At 32.9% G+C, this 19,680-nt stretch overlaps 1 protein-coding gene across 1 annotated transcript; it reads left to right on the top strand.

Moving 5' to 3' along the window:
* The first annotated feature begins 3,704 nt into the window (after nt 1-3,704).
* Nucleotides 3,705-9,899, top strand: LOC149200944 (uncharacterized). Its single transcript, XM_089402830.1, has 3 exons — nt 3,705-4,047; nt 4,144-4,351; nt 6,335-9,899. Exons 1-3 carry the CDS (start codon nt 3,898-3,900, stop codon nt 9,700-9,702), a joined length of 3,726 nt encoding a protein of 1,241 aa, XP_089258956.1. The 5' UTR covers nt 3,705-3,897; the 3' UTR covers nt 9,703-9,899.
* The last annotated feature ends 9,781 nt before the right edge of the window (nt 9,900-19,680 follow it).

Below are 19,680 nucleotides of genomic sequence, written 5' to 3'. Positions count from 1 at the left end.
AGGATGGCCTTGACTGGCCCCATCAAAAAACCCCCAAGGGATCTCGAAATCCAGAGGATGCATGATAGGATTGCTAGACTTTTCCTGCTTACAATCATACTAATATTCTCTTGTCAACTTCGCTACCATATATGAAACAACTACCACTGGATTGGTTTGTTTTGGAAAATAATTTGATATATGCCCCGACAAAAGACAGATTAAAGAGGATCAATTTTTTCAAATGATGAGGAAAGTTGAAGCAATCATCCACATCCACACAATCTCAAAATCACTAATCGACATGCTTACTAAGTTCATTCACATCCACAAGCCTATCTCCGGTCCATTCATGACCAATTATAGCAAAAAGCCAAAAAGGAGAGGTCTAGCTTGTATATCCTAAATACCACTTTGTAAAATGACTTTGACAACAAAAAACTAAAAAACCAAAAGGGACAAAGGAATTTAAAACCTAAAAAGAGGGACATGTCATGAATCAAATGACCATCCAGGAATTCATGAGACAAAAGCTCTACCTTGGAGGGACAAAACTTCCTTAGACAACTTATCTGTCTTTGTGTTGATTCCCCTGAAAATATGAGAAACAAATTCTGCCTTCATATCATATATGTGAACCAAAGCCTAGAGCTTAATGGAGATAAAAGAAATGAGAGGAGTTTAAGTGAAGAACAATTCTTACTCCACATTGAGGAGGATGGCCTTGAATGGCCCCATAAAAAAACTCCCAAGGGAACACAAAATCCATTCATGAGGAGTTTATGCTGTTTGAAATTTATTTTTAATGCATCTAAAACTAAAGATATTCAAAAATTGTGTAGAGTTTACAAATAAAAATATTCAAAATCTTGTAAAGTTTACAAATAAAAATCACAATTGCCAGTAACAAGTTTCTTCTGGACAATAAGTATGATACCATTCCAAACTTCTGTTTAATATTTGACTAAACATGTCTGAAAAACAATCTCCCAAAACATATAACACTTAAACTACAACCTCCCAAAACATATAATAGTTCTGTGTTCAATATTTGATTAAACATGTCTAAAAGACAAGCTTCCAAAACATATAACAGTTAAATTACAACCTCGCAAAACATATAACAGTTAAACTACAACCTCCCAAAACATATAATAGTTTTCTGTTCAATATTTGACTAAAAAGTCTGAAAAACAACCTCCCAAAACATATTATAGTTAAATTACAACCTCCCAAAACATATAACAGCTAAACTACAACTTAAAATAAATCAGAAAGAAAAAATATCCTTATGGACTTGGAATTCTAAAATTCTGAAAAATAACAAAAGTCTGGACTTGGATTCATTAAGAAAAGAAAAAACTCCTAAAACTAAATAAATAAATCAACGCATTACTGTGTAGATTTCTTGAACTCATGTAGTTGTCCTTTTTATTCCTGAACTAATCGACATGCTTACTAAGTTCATTCACATCCACAAGCCTATCTACAAGTAGCTTTAAGGCGAGAAGGAGGCAGCGTGGAGGGAATGAAGGTTGTTGCAAGTCTAAGGCAAGGCTACGACAGGGTTGAAGACAGCGACAGGCAGAAGTAGGAAGGGACAACCGCAAGGAGATGGAGGAAGAAGAAAGGTAGGGGCTGAAGCAGAGGGAAGGGAAGCTGCTACAGGGAGCGAAGAAAAGGAGGTAAGTCACTGAAAAGAGGAGCAACATAAGGCTTGAGTGGATGAGGTGTTGAGGAGCTTTTAGGGGTTGTTTCAAGGCTTAAAAAATTTAGAATTTTGCCCCAAAAATGAGTGAGGAGACGTGATGGGAAACCTGCAAAACCCTAAACCCTCAAAACAAAACCCCTAACCTACAAAACCCAAAACCTACCATGCAAAGTTAACAAAAATTCCAATAAGGTGTTTTGTGTTGAAAAACACATCAGAAATGGCTGGTAGGATTAAAATCCTACCGGATAGAAGCCATGTCCAAGTCCAGAGCTCGCCACACCTTCGCCAGACCTTCTCCGGATCTTGCCACACCTGCAACAAGTTGGAAATTAGCAATTGGACAACAAAAAAACCAAACAAAAAACACAAAAACCTGAAATTACCTGTAAATGCAACCTTCAACCTCGAACTGGCTGAAACTGGTACTGGCTCCTCCCCAAACAACAAATAGAGTGAATTAAACCACCACCAAGGAAACCCTAAACCACCGGCGGTCCAGAATGACCAACAATTGCAGGTGGAAAACCACAAGAACAACAGAAACCCTATTCCAACCATGGACGTGTATCAGCAAACAATGGAAGACATCAGCTCAACCATGGCGGATGAAGCACGCAGGTACTGGAGCCGTCCCGCGCCAGCGGAGGGCTTCGCCCAATAACCGGACCCTAACAGAAAAACAAGAAGGAAACAACACATCGTAGAAATGAGGCGGAAACAAACATTGACACGGTGCAGAAGCGAGTTTTGAAACCTTGACACAGTGCCCAACACGTGGTAGTCCACGGTGGACATGTGTCGTACGACGACAACTGCGGTTCACGTGGCTGTAGGCGAGGTGGAGGGGAGGGCACACAGGAAATGGTGTCCCTCCCCTACCAGGGGGAGGAATTGCCTGGGCTGCGTAGTTGGAATTCAGATAATAAATTTTTAATAGATTTTGTAATAGTAGTGTTTGAATTATGTTTTTTTATGGTGGAAATTGATTCAGTGTCATCAAATTTTTTTGGGAAATCTAAAATTTAGAAAAATGTCGGTTAAATTTTAACAAAATCTTAAGCAAATTTCCATGATTTTCAAGGCAAAAAAATAGTCTAGTTAAACTACAATTATTTTTTTAAATTAAATTTGCCAAAATTTATTTTATAAGTTTTAAACTTTTCAAAATATTAAATTCATTTATAATTTTTAAAAATAAATTTTAAACCATACACAACATAACATAATGTATCAATAAATTGTGTCCCAAATTTATATAAAAACTCCAAAATTTACTCTATTAAACGCCTTAATAATATTGATCATCTTTTATATTGAAAAAAAACGCTTTCAAATTAAATAAAATATTTTTTAATTATTAATAATTTATTTAAATAAAATATTATATTTTATATATATATAAAAGTAAAGGACATTTTCATGCTGTCAATAAATCAAAATCATAACCGTCCTTCGGAAGGACGAAAACTTGAAAGCAAGATTGACATTTTCTTTTGTACCAAGATGCCTTCTTTATCAAGGAAAGGAAAGTCAGCTTTATGCACTGCGAGTGCTTCAAGAGATTTTCAAACGAGTTTCAATTTCGTTCAGAAAGACTTGAAGTTACATAATTTTATTTGAAACCTTCACCATCACGTTTTGTAAAGTAAAGTAAAGATGAGATTTTCAAACCAGTTTCAATTTCGTTCAAAAAGACTTACATAATTTTATTTGAAACCTTCACCGTAATTATGTAACAAGTTTCAATTTCTTTAAGGAAACAAAACTTGAGGCAACGGAACATATTTACAAAAAAAACCATATCACTTTAATTTTCAGCACACTGTAGCTGGATGTGCCAAGATACCTTGGACACAGTTCAATGGAGTTAGACTTGTGCACTTTTAAGAAATGTATTTAAGAGATTTTCTAAGAAGTTTCAGACTAGTTGAAACTACAGTGATCCATTTGGAATCTTGCATATTTGTAAATTTCGAAGAAAGAGCCATCTCAAGCGTATAAAGTTAAAGTAAATAGTATACCTCGGAAAGCACATTGCCTGCGACAGAGACTACCACCATTGCATCCGTCGATGGCACAGATCAATATAATGCAGTGAAGGGCCTAAGTTTGCCCCAGAGATTTGAGTGAGATAGGCATATTGCTACTGGATTTGGTTTTGCATTATCACAGTGGTGTTGTTGGAGCTCCCTTCATATGCAGTTATGGCGACACAGAGAATGCACATTGAACACATTCGGAAGACCAAGTTTTCTCCTGACAATCCCCTTGCAGAAGATTTGCACCAAGCGGTGAAACATCTCTCTGCTGAATTATACAGCAAGGATGTGCATTTTCTTATGGAACTCATCCAGGTAATTCCTAGGCAACCTACTTCAAATTATCTAATAGGTTTAACTGTACTTTTACATTTTTGTTTTCAGTACCTTAAAAATGGTGTTTTACTGCAGAATGCAGAGGATAACAAGTATGCATCTGAGGTCGAACCTTCTTTGGAATTTGTAATTACCAGTAAGGATATATGTGAAGTGGGTGCTACTGATACACTCTTGGTGTTTAACAATGAGATTGGATTTCAAAAACACAACATTGACTCTATATGTAGCGTTGGAAGATCTACCAAGAAGAAAAGGGAAGGAGGTTACATTGGAGAAAAAGGTATGGGTCAGTGCTCTGTTTTTGGTTAGAGTTCATAAAATTCTCTATATTCTAGTTTTTTTTTTTTCCTTCTAACTTATGATTTTTTAGGAAGGAAAAACATATTATTAATTATTAGTTTTACACAAATCATATATTTCACTATATACACTCTACACTCTGGTAACTAAATTTCATCACATCCATCTCCAAAGAAGGCAAGGAAAGGAGGTTACTTTGGAGAAAACGTTATGGGTTAATTTTCTGCCTCATGTATGAGTCTATAGAAGTGTATATACTCTTATGGGTTAGTTTTCTGCCTCATGTCTCAGTCTAGAAGTGTATATACTTCAGTCTCCTATGGATTTTAATCTGTAATTTTTTAGGAGGAAATACATCTTCTTAACTACTAGGCTTACATAAACTATATACCTCACTACATACACTTCTAGTAACTGTATTTCACTACACCCATTTCTAAAAAATGTAAGGGAATGAGGTTACATTGGAGAAAAAAGCATGGGTTAGTGTTCTGCCTCTTTTTAGAGTCTATAAAAGTGTATATATACTAGTTTTCTATGGATTTTAACCTGCAACTTCTTAGGAAGAAATACATATTCTTAATTGTTAGACTTACACAAACTACATACCTTACCACACACTTTTCAATTGTATTTCACCACAATCATTTCTAAAGAAGGTAAGGGAAGGAGGTTGCATTGGAGAAAAATGTATAGGTATGTTTTGTTTCTAGAGTCCTTAAAAGTGTAGACACCCATCCCTAAGAAATGTAAGGGAATGAGGTTACATTGCAGAAAAAAGTATGGGTCAGTGTTCTGCCTCTTTTTAAAGTATAGAAGTGTATATATTCTAGTTTGCAATGTATTTTAACCTGTAACTTCTTAGGAAGAAATACATATTCTTAATTGTTAGGCTTACACAAACTATATACCTTACCACATACACTTTTGAACTGTGTTTCACCACAACTATTTCTAAAGAAGGTAAGGGAAGGAGGTTGCATTGAAGAAAAATGTATAGGTTAGTGTTCTGTCTCTAGAGTCTGTAAAAGTGTACATACTCTAGTCCCTTTTGGATTTTAACCTGTGATTTCTTAGGAGGAAATACATATTCTGAACCACCAGCATAGATCCATTTTAAGCATGGATCTTAACATGAGCCGAGAGCAAATTTCTTTAGGTGCAAACATATTTTAGAATGCAAAAGAAATGCCTAAGTTCTTATCGTTTAAATTGTATTTTTGAATGTTATAGAGATTACATAGCATGTGTATTGAGCCATTTTATAAAATATTTTTGAAAAACATAAGGTCTAAATATTTTACTCCCATATTTTTTTTAACTACTAGTGACATTACATGAAATTACAAACAATAGTTCATATGGACAACTAATTAAATTAAATATGCATACCATATATATTTTTCTTTTTTATTATAGTTAACATTACTTTTTTATTTAGAAAATATTTTATTTTATTTCAAGAGAAATAAATATGCTTACACATTGCTTTCTCACTCGTTTATAGAATAAACCTTTAAACTCATATGTATACACATATACTTTTGGTCACCATATATCATCACACCCCTCTCTAAAAAATAACCATCTTTTTAGAAAATACTGATAGTAAAGTAATGTGGACTAACATGGGTATACCTTTCAAATATTTTTAAAAAAGGAAAAAGTAATGTAGAATAACATGTGTATACCTTTCAAATATAAAAAAAAAATAAAAAATAAAAAATTTGATCAATCTGATACTAATTTTTTCCTTCTAAATTCGCCACAGTTTAAACTTGATACTAATTTTTTGCTTTTCAATTCGCCACAATTTAAACTTGGAAACTTTGAATATGAATTTCTATACAATACTTCATAACATCACATTACTTTGCCCGCTAAAGTGCTATTGGCACGAGACTAAATATCTGATTGAATTATGTTATTTTTTACTTATCTAATTATATTTTTTTGGTTGAAGGTATTGGATTTAAGAGCGTATTTTTAATCACAAGCCAGCCCTGTATTTTCAGCAATGGCTATAAGATAAGATTCAACGATGTCCCTCCTCGTGATACCAACATTGGATATATCGTCCCAGAATGGATTGAAAGAAAACCCAGCCTTGCTGAGATTGAAGAAATTTATGGGTGCCGGCTTCCTAATACTGTTATAGTTCTACCTTTGCGTCCTGAGAAGGTTGAAGCTGTGAAGCAAGAGCTCTCCAGTATTCATCCTGAAGTTATTTTGTTCATGTCTAAGATAAAGAAGCTTTCAGTTCGTGAATTTCATGTGGATCCCAGCCTGAACAAAATTAATTCAATCTCCGTTTCACGGGAGACGGACTTTCAGAGTTCTAAGAGTGATGACAGTGAATTTTTCACTCTGCATTTGTCAGGTGAAGAGAGTAAACGTTCCATGGGGGAATCCAGCTATTATATGTGGAGGCAACGTTTTCCTGTGAAAGAAAAGTACAAGGTTGAGCAGAGGAAAGACCTGGAAACATTGGCGATTACTCTGGCTTTCCCCTTTGATAAACGCCTTACAAGAGAAGACATGGCAGCTCCCAGCATTTATGCTTTTCTTCCAACAGAAATGGTCAGCTGTTTTCCGTTTTTAATACAAGCAGATTTCTTACTGGTTTCTTCCAGAGAGAGTATTGTTTTTGACAACAAATGGAACCAGGGAATACTAGACTGTATTCCGGTAGCTTTTCGTGCAGCATTTCATTTTCTCGTCCACTCTGATTCGCCCCCTTCATCAAAATCTCAATTTTATAAATACATCCCTGTTGAACCCCCTCATTACCCGCAGCTGAAACAAGTAAGAACTGGCATTCAGGCCCAGTTAAGGATGGACGAAATAATTTTATGCGATTCCAGCTTTGTTGACAAAGATTTCGGTAGGCCAACAGAAACTCGGACAGTACTGTCAGCATTTAGAAGCATTCTGGAGAAAGCAAGAAAACAAGGTCGGCAGAGCAGCCTGGACGCTTTCGTGGCTGGAGAAGACAAAATAGTCCATTCCTGCCTTGATAAGCCTGAGTTTTCTAGTATCTTGAAGTTCTTGAATGTGGAGAATGTTTCATATCATTGGTATGCTGGTTGCATTAAGTCATCTGGTTGGGTGAATGGTCTGTCGGAAAACTTATATGTGGAACTTCTTTGTTTCATTGCTGAACATTGGAAGTCTGTATTTTCAAGTCAACTACAAGATACTCCCTTCCTGAAGTATGTAAATTCTGCCAACATCACAGCTTTGGCAAGGGTATCAAATAATCAACCGGGCACAAGAATATATTTTTCTTCACAGCAGTCGCACATAGCGTGGCTGGCACAATGGTCTGGAGAGCTTCAAAGTGCCGCGCGACACTATTTTATGCCTGACCCTATTCAGAAGGCCATAGCAGAATTGAATGGTAACAAAGGTGAGAAACTGCGTAAGTGGCTGGAAGAGTATCCTAAAATTACAGAGCTTTCAATCTCAAGTTTCGCCAAGCAGCTCCAGGAGGTTGTAAAATCTTCAACAAATAGTAAGCTTGTTATCAATGCTGCACATTTTTATCATTTTTCATCTGTAAATAGGTACATCGAAGAGCGAGATTTGTTCGATCTTTGCTCGACTATTCCTATCGTGGATGGGTGGGGTACTGTCAGAGAACATGGTTCTGTAAAGATCCTCCTTCCTGCATCAATAAGTAAGTGGGCAAAGTTAATGGGAAGTCATCCATGGACTGGGCAAAACTTTGTTGCACTCTCAGAATATTATCTTACATTACCTCGTTGCGCGCGGGGTTTGACAGAAGCGGGTAAAGATTTGGTTTCATTTGTTAAGCAACAGCTTGGTGCATTAGATATTCCACAGCTAACCCCTCCAAATGCCTATTTTACCTTTAATCATTTGGAGAAGGAGAGTGCATTTGTTCTGCTGGATTGGATAAGTTCCCAGGAGCTACCTCCCTCATTTAAACAGAGTCTATCAGAATGCAAATGGCTGAAAACAGGTAGGGGTTTCGAATCTCCTGCTAAGTCCTTTTTGTTCGATTGGATAGGGAGGTTTGCTCAGCATTTGGAAGAGGATGATGTTCCTTGTATTGACAAGGCATTCTATGGGTTTGCTATTCATGATTTCAAAGATGCTCTTAAAAAGATAGGAGTGGTCACTGAGGTTGGAGGAGGATGCAATGTTATTGTTGATCATCATATTCAGATGCATACAGATTTCAAAACCATAAAAAGGCTATATAGGTATCTCCAGGTCTCAAAGTGGGAGCCTTCTGTAATTGGGGTTTTACCAATTTGGATTCCAAATGAGCAAAAATGGATGCCGACAGGATCCTGTGTGATTCATGACGTAAATGGGCTTTTCAAATCGAGGTTGAAGATCCTGGAAAACTGGTACGATGAACAATTGCTCAATTTCTTTTCACAGTCTCTTCGCGTACCCAACTATCCAAAAATTGAAGACTACTGCTTGCTGTGGCGGGATTGGGGAGAAAATGGTAACCATGGAATAACTGAATCAGTGTGTTGTCTGGTATGGAAACATATTGTGCATAAGTGGTCGAGTTCCTCTCTCACAAAACAATATCTTGGAAGCGGCTGTAAAGTCCCTGTCTGCACAAATAATGGAGATATCCGTGTTAGTAGTGCAAGCCAAGCATATATCCCAGACGACTTGCAGCTTAAAGAATTATTCAAAGGCCGTTCATCAATGGTAAATTTTACTTGGCACCCGAACCCTTCTGATCCTCAAATACCTTTGGACTCTTTGTTCTCCATTTATAACCATCTGGGCGTTCGTAATATATCTCAAGCTGTAACCAAAACTGAGATTTCTATGCAACAGAGGATCCCTTGGCAGAAGCTTAAGCCTGGGGAGGGGATATTGGGGATGGGGTTTTACAGAGTATGTGTTGCCTATCTAGCGAAGCCTTCTTTCAATTTGCACTCTCAAAAGAGACATCAACTTGTCAAGCCTCTCATGGAGTGTCCTGTGTTTGGAGTGGTAGAACCACTTAGTGTAGAATATTCTCTATTATCCGGACAGAATATTAAAGTAAACACAACAGCTATGGTAAGATGGGAGAAAAGCTCCAAGAGGCTTTTGATACAGATTCCTGATAGAAACAACCAAAAGGCAAAGATGATGTTTGTCACTAATTTTGCTGAGGTAATCTCACAAGGTCTGTTAGCAGAATTTCCAGATTTGGTTGGAGGACTATGTGAGTTGATTAAATTGGGATGTGCTTTTGACTTCAACTCAGAAGCAGTGGATTTCATGCTTCAGAGCAAAAATCTTCAGTTGTTCATAGAGGATGAGGGCTTTCTGTCTTCCTATTCTACCTAAGACATGTAAAATAAGACAGGTTCTCGAAGGAGTGTAGGCTCAGGTTGTATTTACTTAGTATTATAGATTTAAGGATAACTTCGATCGTTAAAATTTGCAAGGGTTTAGGGTTTAGATATAGATTGGGACACTAGCAAGCATTGTCATATCCTCTATGAAGGTAGGTCGGTGATTCAAATTAGGTTTCTCTTCCATTAGGTAGAAGGTAGACTTGAAGATCTTAAATGAACTTAAATATTTGTATTTCAATATATGCTTTTACAGAGTGATTAAACTTTTTAAAATTAAAGTGTTAATATGTTGAAATTTACTTTAATCCCACTTCCCATGCATGTTATGAAGCGATGGAATTAGCTTTTTTGTTGTTCCTTTTGGTGCAAATTTTTAAGTTCTGGTTAATACATATGTTGTAATTTAATGGTAAGGTAATTTTGAAATTTAAGTTTGAATAAACAATTTTTTTAATATAAAATATGGTATAGAATATTTAAAAAATTATTATAATTAAAAACAATTAACAACAATTTTAAAATTTAAAATGGAGAAATTTGTGTTTATATAAATAATTTAATTTTGGATCGATTAAATATCTAATTTCTTTTTAGTAACTCAATTCTCAATAGATTCTATGCTAACTGAAAACAAGATACAAGTTTTTAAATGTTGAATTTTTTATATACAATGGGAAAGCTATTTTATATACAACGGGGAAGCTATTTAAGTTCTTATTGGCAATGAGGAAGTTGGGATTCATATTTGACTGCACTTAATGAATTATCATCAATTCTTTTTTGGAAAATCTGTTGATTAAAGTGCTATTCTTCATTTACACATCCATATTGATTGCATCAAACCAGGCCATCAATTATGTTTTTGTTGTTTCCCATTTTTTAAAGAAAATTGACTCAAGTTATTAAAGGTTTGACAAAAGCTTAGATTTAACAATAATTGTAATCTCAAACCATTTAGGTATTTTATTCACTATTCATAAAACCCGTTTCTTCTATTTTGTCTTGTTAAATTGTACAATGAAAAAATTAAAAAAAAGGTAAATTAAAAAAAAGGTGTTTTGAGATATTCAATGCACATTAGTATCATACATTAAATTTAAGTGAGCGCTTTTTTGGGTTAAAATTTGTTTACATGTGGAGATGGAGATTCATATTCATTGCATTTAATCACTGAATTATCATCAATTCTTCCTCTTAGAAAATCTGTTGATTAAAGTGTTATTCTTCATTTACACAACCATATTGATTGCAACAAATCATGTCATCAGTTCTATTTTTGTTGTTTTTTATTTTTCTATAGAAAATTGACTCAAGTTATTGAGGATTTGACAAAAGCCTAAGTTTAATAATAATTGTAATCTCAAACCATTTAGGTATTTTATTCATTATTCATAAAATCTCTTTCTTCTATTTTGTCTTATTAATTTGCAAAAATAAATAAATTCAAAAAGATGTTTTGAAATATTCAATGCATATTTTTATAATACATTAAATTTAAATGAATAAATTCATTTATAAATTTAATTAGATTTTATAAGTTATACTAAATATTTTAATCATAAAATTATTCTACAATTTATAGACAAATTTGAAAACAACTTACTAAAGATTTTTATTTAAAAATTTGAATAACCAAGTGATATGGAACAATTTCTATATACAAAACAAAATAAGATTGCTTCCTAGAATTTGTTAATTACTAAATTGCGAATTTAGTTATTATAAATATATTAATATATAAAATCAAAATTAAAATCTTTTAATAAGAAATTAGAACTTTGAATTTTGCCAATTGTGTTTAACTTGTGATTAAGAAGAATGAGTTGTATCTTTATACATGTTCAATTTTTACAAATAATATGTTATGAATGTCATGAAAGTTATTATTAATATATTAGCATATAAAAACAAAACTAAAATTTTTAAATAAGATATTAATATTGTTAAGATTTAACTTGTGATTAAGAAAAATGATTTTTATCCTCCCTATCTTAACTCTATAAATTACATATTATACTCATAATAAATATTTTATTTTATTTTATTAATATTATTAATAATGTTTTAAAAGGTTTTTTTTCATATAATTGTTGTTAATTCTCACAAACGAAAAACTTATTTTTGAAATATTATATTTATTTTCTTTTTATTATTTAAAATAAATTTATTATTTTACTAACAAATATTATATAACATAACTTTATCTCAACATTTTATTACAAACTTTTTTATAACTTTTTATTGTGACTCAATTAATGACCAAAGTGAAATGTAACATGTTTCTAAGCTTTCCTGAGATATCGTTTAACTAAATATATATGTGAACATTTAATATTACTATTATTATTATTATTATCCAATTTTAAGGTCACCACCAAGCTAGATACCAAATTGGTGTATGAGACCCCCTTGTTTGTGGGGCAAAGGACCCACCTCTACGCAATGATTTTTCTGCTAAGTCTACGAAGGCATACATACTCTACCCTCCTCTGGTTTTGAACCTGTGATCTATTGGGAGAAGACATACATACATACTCTACCCTCCTCTGGTTTTCAACCCGTGACCTATTGGGAGCAGGCATACATACTCTGACCCCCTCTGGTTTTGAACCTATGACTTCTTAGGAGGAAACACATGCGCATTAGTAAACTTCCAAACCATTATCATTACCATTATGAGTGGTCTATGAGGTGAGTGTGAAAATCCAACACCCATCGTCCCTGCCCGCCCCTGCCTCCCCCTTTCAAACATACTCTACCCCCATTTGGTTTTGAACTCATGACCTTTTAGGGGAAGGCATCTATACTCTACCCCCCTCTAGTTTTGAACCTGTGACCTCTTAGGAGGAAACACATGCCCACAAGCATTAGTAAATTTCCAAACCAATATCATTACCTTTATGAGTGGTCTATGAGGTGAGTGTGAAAATCCAACACCCCCCTCAAACGAAAATTAAAACGAAAATTGGGGATTTGAACTTAGGCCAAGGCTTTGATACCATGTTAGGGTTTTCCTTTACACCAAAACCCATAGGAATTAGTAAAATTTCAAACCATTATCATTACCTTTATGAGTGGTCACAGGGTGGATTCCAAAGTGGCGGTTAGTCCAATTCCCAATGAGGTGAGTGTGAAAGTCCAAGAGGTGTTTGCCCCACTTTCTATTTATAAAGTCATGGGCATTATGACTTCAAGCATCAATGACTAGTTTCAAAACAATAACTAAGAAATTAGTATGAAGTGGTTGTCATATCACTACTAAGTTGAAATTACCAACTACCCAAAATAACAAAATAAATGGTTTCATATTCATGAGTAAGACATGTATGGAATGAAATCAGAAAAAAACAAATTATAATTTTGGTAGATTGATGGTTACTTCCTCTTGTAAAGAGGAACTACAAATTATAATTTTGGTAGATTGATGGTTACTTCCTCTTGTAAAGAGGAACTTGTTAGTTTTCTTCGAAGAAACATGTCTAGAAAAGATGATTTGTATTTTCCAAATCAAAAGCCCATAATCTATCTATGTAAAATAAATGTTAAAAAATAAAAATAAAATCTTATTTCTACTCATTAGATTTTATGCAAATATTTATTCATGGAAATTATAAATGATAACGCTATATTTGCTCCCCATCCATTTTGGTTGTGTGCATTTTCATTTGTTAGTATTGTGAGTATAGGGTTATGATGTTTCATTTATTTATTGAGGTTAAAGAACTCTTCAACTTATGGTTATCATTTCCTTCGTACATGCAAGGAGAAATGGGTTTGCCACAAAATTAGTGCATTTAGACATTTGTTGGCTTGAAACAAAAATGGTCCATCGTTCTTGTCCATCAAGTGAATGATATGCTTTCTTAGACTTTGTCTATCAAGTGAATGATATACTCAAAGTAATTATCTTACTTTGCTTTTTTCATTGTGATCACTGATGTAAATGGCATATAATTCCTCAACTAAATTTTAACAATTAGAGTTAGTGTTGTTTCTTTAATACTCAACCACTACCTTAATTTATCTTTCATATCGTATTGTTGAAAAAGATTAAAAAAGTTGAAAAGGGTAATTAACCTTCAAATCTTTATTGTATTGTTAATTAGGTGAAAATTTCATGTGCCAAACAAGGAAAGCAAAATAGCAACATCTTCACCTTCTATGAGACCATAGAAGTTCCCATAAAGTTGCAAGTCAATCCTAAATTATGATGAAATTTTAAAAACATTCTTATTTGAGATAACCAGAAAAAGAAAAAGGACAATTTTTAAAATATAAAAAACATTAAAGAAGAAAATATTGAGAAAAATAGATAAAAGAGAAACTTGACATGAAAGCATAGAGAAGATATCTTGTTAAGACTAGTAGAGAACATAAAGAAACCAATGATAGAAGACAATAAAACAAAAAAGATGAGAGATGAAAATATTTAAAAAAATTTAGTGGTTATGTTAATGAAAGAAGTAAAAATCAATCATAAAATAGAAAACACTAAGGGCATAGATATAGAAATGTAACACAAAGAAATATAACTAACAATACATTGCATATACAAAATAAGGAAAAAAGAATACCAAGTATGCCCATAAAATTCAAAAACATATATAAAATAAAGAAGAAGAGTACCAAGTAAGCTAATAAAATTCAAATGAAGAAATAAATATACGTAAAAGAAGACAAGAAACTAACATTACATTGCATAGACAAATGAGGGAAAAAATTAAACTAGCCAATCAAAGTCCAATGAAAAAATAAATATAGATATTAAAAAGAAACAGAATAAAAAAAATCAAAATTATCTAAAACAAAAACAATGCAAGAGCAAAAACAAATAATCACACAATTTTACATGATTTTGTATGTAAAGATAAAGAGAAAAAACCTCAAAGCCTTTTGCATTCTTTTTAGCATAATAATCACACAATTTTACATGATTTTGTATGTAAAGATATAGAGAAAGAACCTCAAAGCCTTTTGCATTCTTTTTAGCATTCAAGGTACCATTTATAAAATCAATTCATTAATAAACATAATTGATAATTTATTGGAAAGTTAATTTATTAATTTACTCAAGCTTGAAGTTATATGAGTTTTGTTGACATTTGCATTGAATTGTGTGGTGAGAATTGATTTAATATATATATATATATATATATATATATATATATATAATAATTAAGAATAAAGTAATTGAATTATTATTAATAATAATAATTTAAAAAGAGAGTTTATTATATATAAGTGTAAAATATAATATTGTTGCTGCTTAATACCTTCATTTTATATAAAAAGTAATTGATAACTATTTTAGATTAATTTAAATGGTTATAGAGTTGAAAGTCTCCAAAACCATCTACATATAAAGTATGCTACATAGTAATGATAAATCACAATTTAAAGTAGCTTTGGATTTATAACTTTTCTTATAGTTAAATTGTTATACATTAATTGTAGAAAATATATTACAAGGTAATCATAAACCCTAGTTTATGTTATCTACATATAAAGTATGCTATATAGTAATCATAAACCCCAATTTAAAGTAACATTGAGATTTATAACTTTTATTATGGCTTAATTGTTATATATTAATTGTAAACCATATGTTACATGGTAATCATAGACCCTAGTTTAAGGTAGACTTGGAATTTATAACTTTCCTAATTAATGTTGAATAAAATAACAATATGAAGTTTTTGATTCATTGACTAAGATTAATTTAAATTGTTATAGAGTTCAAGACCTCCAAAACCTTGTAAAAGTGGAAGCCTATTCACATTACCCTTGTATATATTATGAAAAGTTTAGGTTGAATAATGTGAGGTTTGGCCTAGCTAAAATACTATAAGGGTGAGTTAAGTATGCACTTTGCAAGGATTTCATTGGTACAACTTCCAAGGATTATATATATATAATTAATTTATGTATATAACTGATTATAATTTTATTCAATTTGAATTTGAATTGTTAAATATTTTTAAACCATTTGATAAAAGTGAAAATTTACTCCAATTTCATTAACGAAAAATCATTATTATTAAATACTAAATGGTAAATAGATTTTAAGTAATTAAAATAGATTTACAAATAAATATGTGATTTAAATATCCATTAAATTAATATTTATCTAATAATCTATTTGTTAACAAATGTCTTTTTCTCTTAAGTAAGTAATTTTGATAGGATTCACAAATATAGGATTTTGATGATACAACTTTGTCATTTTACAAATTCTAACACTTTAAATGAATTTCCAAACAAAATTTTAGGATAATTTCAATAATCAAAATTTATAACAATCCATAAAGGAATTCTTATTAAATTTATAAATACAACCAAAAGAAAATTGGTATTATTTTAAAAACATCCTCCACTTGTTCTTCAAATCATTAAGTGGTGATGGGACATGGCTAAAAAAATACGACCAAAAGTTTGCTCATTACTATTTATAAGATAAAGCCTTAGAAAATGAAAACTCCAAAAATGTTACATGGTTATTAAAACCATATTAGAAAAGTATGTATTTCACTAATAAAAATTAATATATTATAAGCAAAATCTTTACTGTAGCTTTGCATGGATGAGAAGTATTGTTTTCTCATATTTTTCTAAATTTATAAGAATCTATTATTATATAGATGTTTTTTTTTTCTCCATAAGACTGTGCTAATTTATATTACAAAAAACCAAAATTACATCCAATTTTACAAAAGGGCCGTAGCCTCGCATCTCCGAAGAGATTTTCCCATGATTAGCCATTCAGAGCCACACTGGTGCAAAAAGGGACCAGTTTCTTCCTTCCGACATAACCAACATTTAAATCGACACAACAGGCTTTTGAGCCAACACAGTGGACACATAACTTGACACGATGGACCCATAACTTGACATAGTTGACACGTAGACTGACATTGTAGACACATAAACCTTCACGGTGGACATTGACCCCATAACAGACAGACAAAGTAAGCAGAAAGAGATGGACCGAGAGTAGCGTTCCTGGCCGTGAGAACAGAGAGGCTTCTGAGCTAATCCTCATCAGTAATGTGAGGCTCATCCGTCGCTAAACCCTTGAGCTTCTTATCTTCCTCCGCGTCTGGGCGCATCATCCTCTGAGCCGGCTCACTGGGGCCGGCCTCTTCAGCTTGAGTGGGTCGTCTCATATCAACTCTGGGAACCTGCATATCCACCCTTGGCACCGTCAGGTCGTCCCGTGGCCCCCGGAGGTCGCTGCAATGCTCCACAGTGACTGAGACGATGAGCGTATTATTCTCCAGCGTGCAGGGGATGCGATATCTGACGGCTGGATGCTCCCTATGACCGCAATCCAGGATTTCTCCCCTGCCTCTTTCATTTCTACGGCCAACTGTTCTGATCGGACTTCTGTTCTGCTCAGACGTAATATCCACTGAGGAGGAGGTCGAAATGGCGGGCCTCTGAGTAGCAGAGCGACCCCTAGAACCGCCGCGTCGACTGCTCATTCTGAGCCTTTCAATTGGCATCCTTCGACTGTCTCCCGTATCAGTTTCCCTCTAAGAAAGCTTACACCTTGCCAGAGAATGTTTTGTCTCTGCCAGAATTTGCTCAAACCGCTTGGAAGAATGCGGGAATGCAACATGGGGTTCGAACTTATTGAGCTCCATTCTCCCTGTCCGATGCTGCGCATTGAATGGCGCCTGAACCAGACTTGACATCCCAATGAAATCGCCTTCCGCATTGAATGGCGCTTGAGCCAGACTTAACCTCCCGATGGCTTCACCCTCCGTCACAGTAAATGCATCAGCGTGCTGGTATATGGTGGCTCGTCCGGGCTGACAGCTGCCCATGTGACGAGCCACCTGCCGCTCACACGTCAAAGACACCCGCATCCGGGGTATTATTATATAGATGTTAACACATAGATGTGTAACAAAAAAAAATATAACTTATGGAACATTAAATATGTGGAAAACATGAAAAAGATTTTTATAAATAATATAATTGTTTTAAAGTATGTAATTAGTTTTAAGTTATATTCTATGTGAAACAAAATCTTTATATATATATGAATAACAATTTTTTTTAACATTTTAGAATTATCAATATTTGTATGGTTGTAACACTTTGAAATATTATAATTTCTTACCTTTAAATTTATAACGCCTGAGCATCAACAAAGAAAGTACAAAAGCAATATACAAACAATCAAATCAAGCATTTGGTACAATCCCTTCATATTTATTATAAAATCATTGATAAAATCTTATTACATATTTCACTTTAAGCTTGTTTATATTTATTATTATGAAATCTTATTACATATTTCACTTTTTTGTTTGTTTGGAGAAACAATATCTTTCTATTCATTAGATTGAATCTAAGATATCTATATAAACCCAGGATAGTTGCAAGATCAGCGTCTTAAGACAAAAAGAGAGAGAGACAGGAACGATGAGTCAAAGAGAGAGAGACAGGAATGATGTGACTCAGCTCAAAACTATTCCCTTAGTATGACATCATATACAGATAGACAGAGAAACAACAATAACTTGTCCGCCAAAAAAGAAAAGAAAGAAGAAGAAGTAATCTTTCTTGATAATAAAAAAAAATAAAAGTAGAAATTATGAAAACTATGAAAAATTCCCAAAGCATTATAACTTTTTAAAACAATAAAAAGCCCTCATAATCTTTTAATGAGATTCATGAGACTGGATACATGTGTATCCTTTGCACAACTTTGAGATTCATGAGACCGGATACATGTGTATCCTTTGCACAACTTTTGTGAGAAATATCTGTAAATAGAAAAAAGTATAAGCTTTATTACATAAGAGACACAACATCTGTTCCATTGGACAAAAAAATCATTTCACTTGTGCATGACAAAGCATCAGGCAATTAATGAAATAACACACATCCATCAAATCAAGAATTATAATTAATGTTTTGGATAGGTGCTATACTATGATTTTTTTTTTTTTTTTTTTTCTCTAACAAATGCAATTTAAACCCCATAAAAATTGTCAAATATATATTCATAGGCAATAAAAAAAATAGAAATTTTATTTTTAAAAATAATTTTCAATTTTCAAAAATTTGAATTAATACAAATAAAATATTTATAATAATTTTGGTTTTAATTGAAGCCAAAGCTTTTTGACTAAAAACCAATTACAATATAACATGCCTATAGGTAACTAGGCTAGTCACTATTCACATGCCATGAGGTTGATTCTAACCACTACCAGTATAACCTTTAGGTGAAATGTGCTACCCTCAACACATGAGAATTTTGTACTCAGATTTACTTCACATTTTCATGAGCTTTCCAAATTAACTCCATGGGACTCCCAAACTATAATATATTATTGATAAATAATTTATTAATTAAACTAATCCTTAAAACTTTATTCTTATTTATATTTTATAAAATAAATTTTGTAAACTTGAAAAATAATAAAAATTTATAGATTTTTTTAATGGGTAAAAGATATGTTAATATTCAATGATGATTACCATTACATGAAAATTTACTTGAAGTCTTGGGAAATATCAGATCAAATGTTTCCTTACCTGAAATCTCAGAGCATGCCCCCACTATTATGTAATGGTATGGGTAGCAGCTGGCTTCTGTATGTTCCTTTAAATTTACCCACTCCTGGCTAGATGATTCTAATCTGTGTGATAAAATTTGGAATTCTTGGACAGAACACACTGAAAAACCCACTATGTCTCTTATGGTTTCTATGGTGGACAAGATGAAATGTTTGAAATCAGTGTTACGTAAGTGGATACCATCAAAGAAGAAGGAGCAATCCCTGGAACTAAAAAAAATCGAAGAGGAAATGGCCCGTTTATCAGTTCCCCAAGGCACATATTTCTTAGACTGTTTCTCAACAAAATTTGACACTCCTAGAAGAAAAAAAAGGAGGAGATACTCCTCCAGCAGGAAAGCGAATAGATGCTGAAGAGAAAAACATAATTTTTT

Source organism: Pinus tabuliformis, chromosome 2_1, assembly GCF_031772625.1.
Source record: "Pinus tabuliformis cultivar Carrire ecotype Pingquan chromosome 2_1, CPIR1, whole genome shotgun sequence".
Taxonomy (NCBI): domain Eukaryota; kingdom Viridiplantae; phylum Streptophyta; class Pinopsida; order Pinales; family Pinaceae; genus Pinus; species Pinus tabuliformis.
The sequence above is the reverse complement of the archived record's forward strand: the minus strand, read 5'-3'. Positions and strand labels throughout refer to the sequence as shown.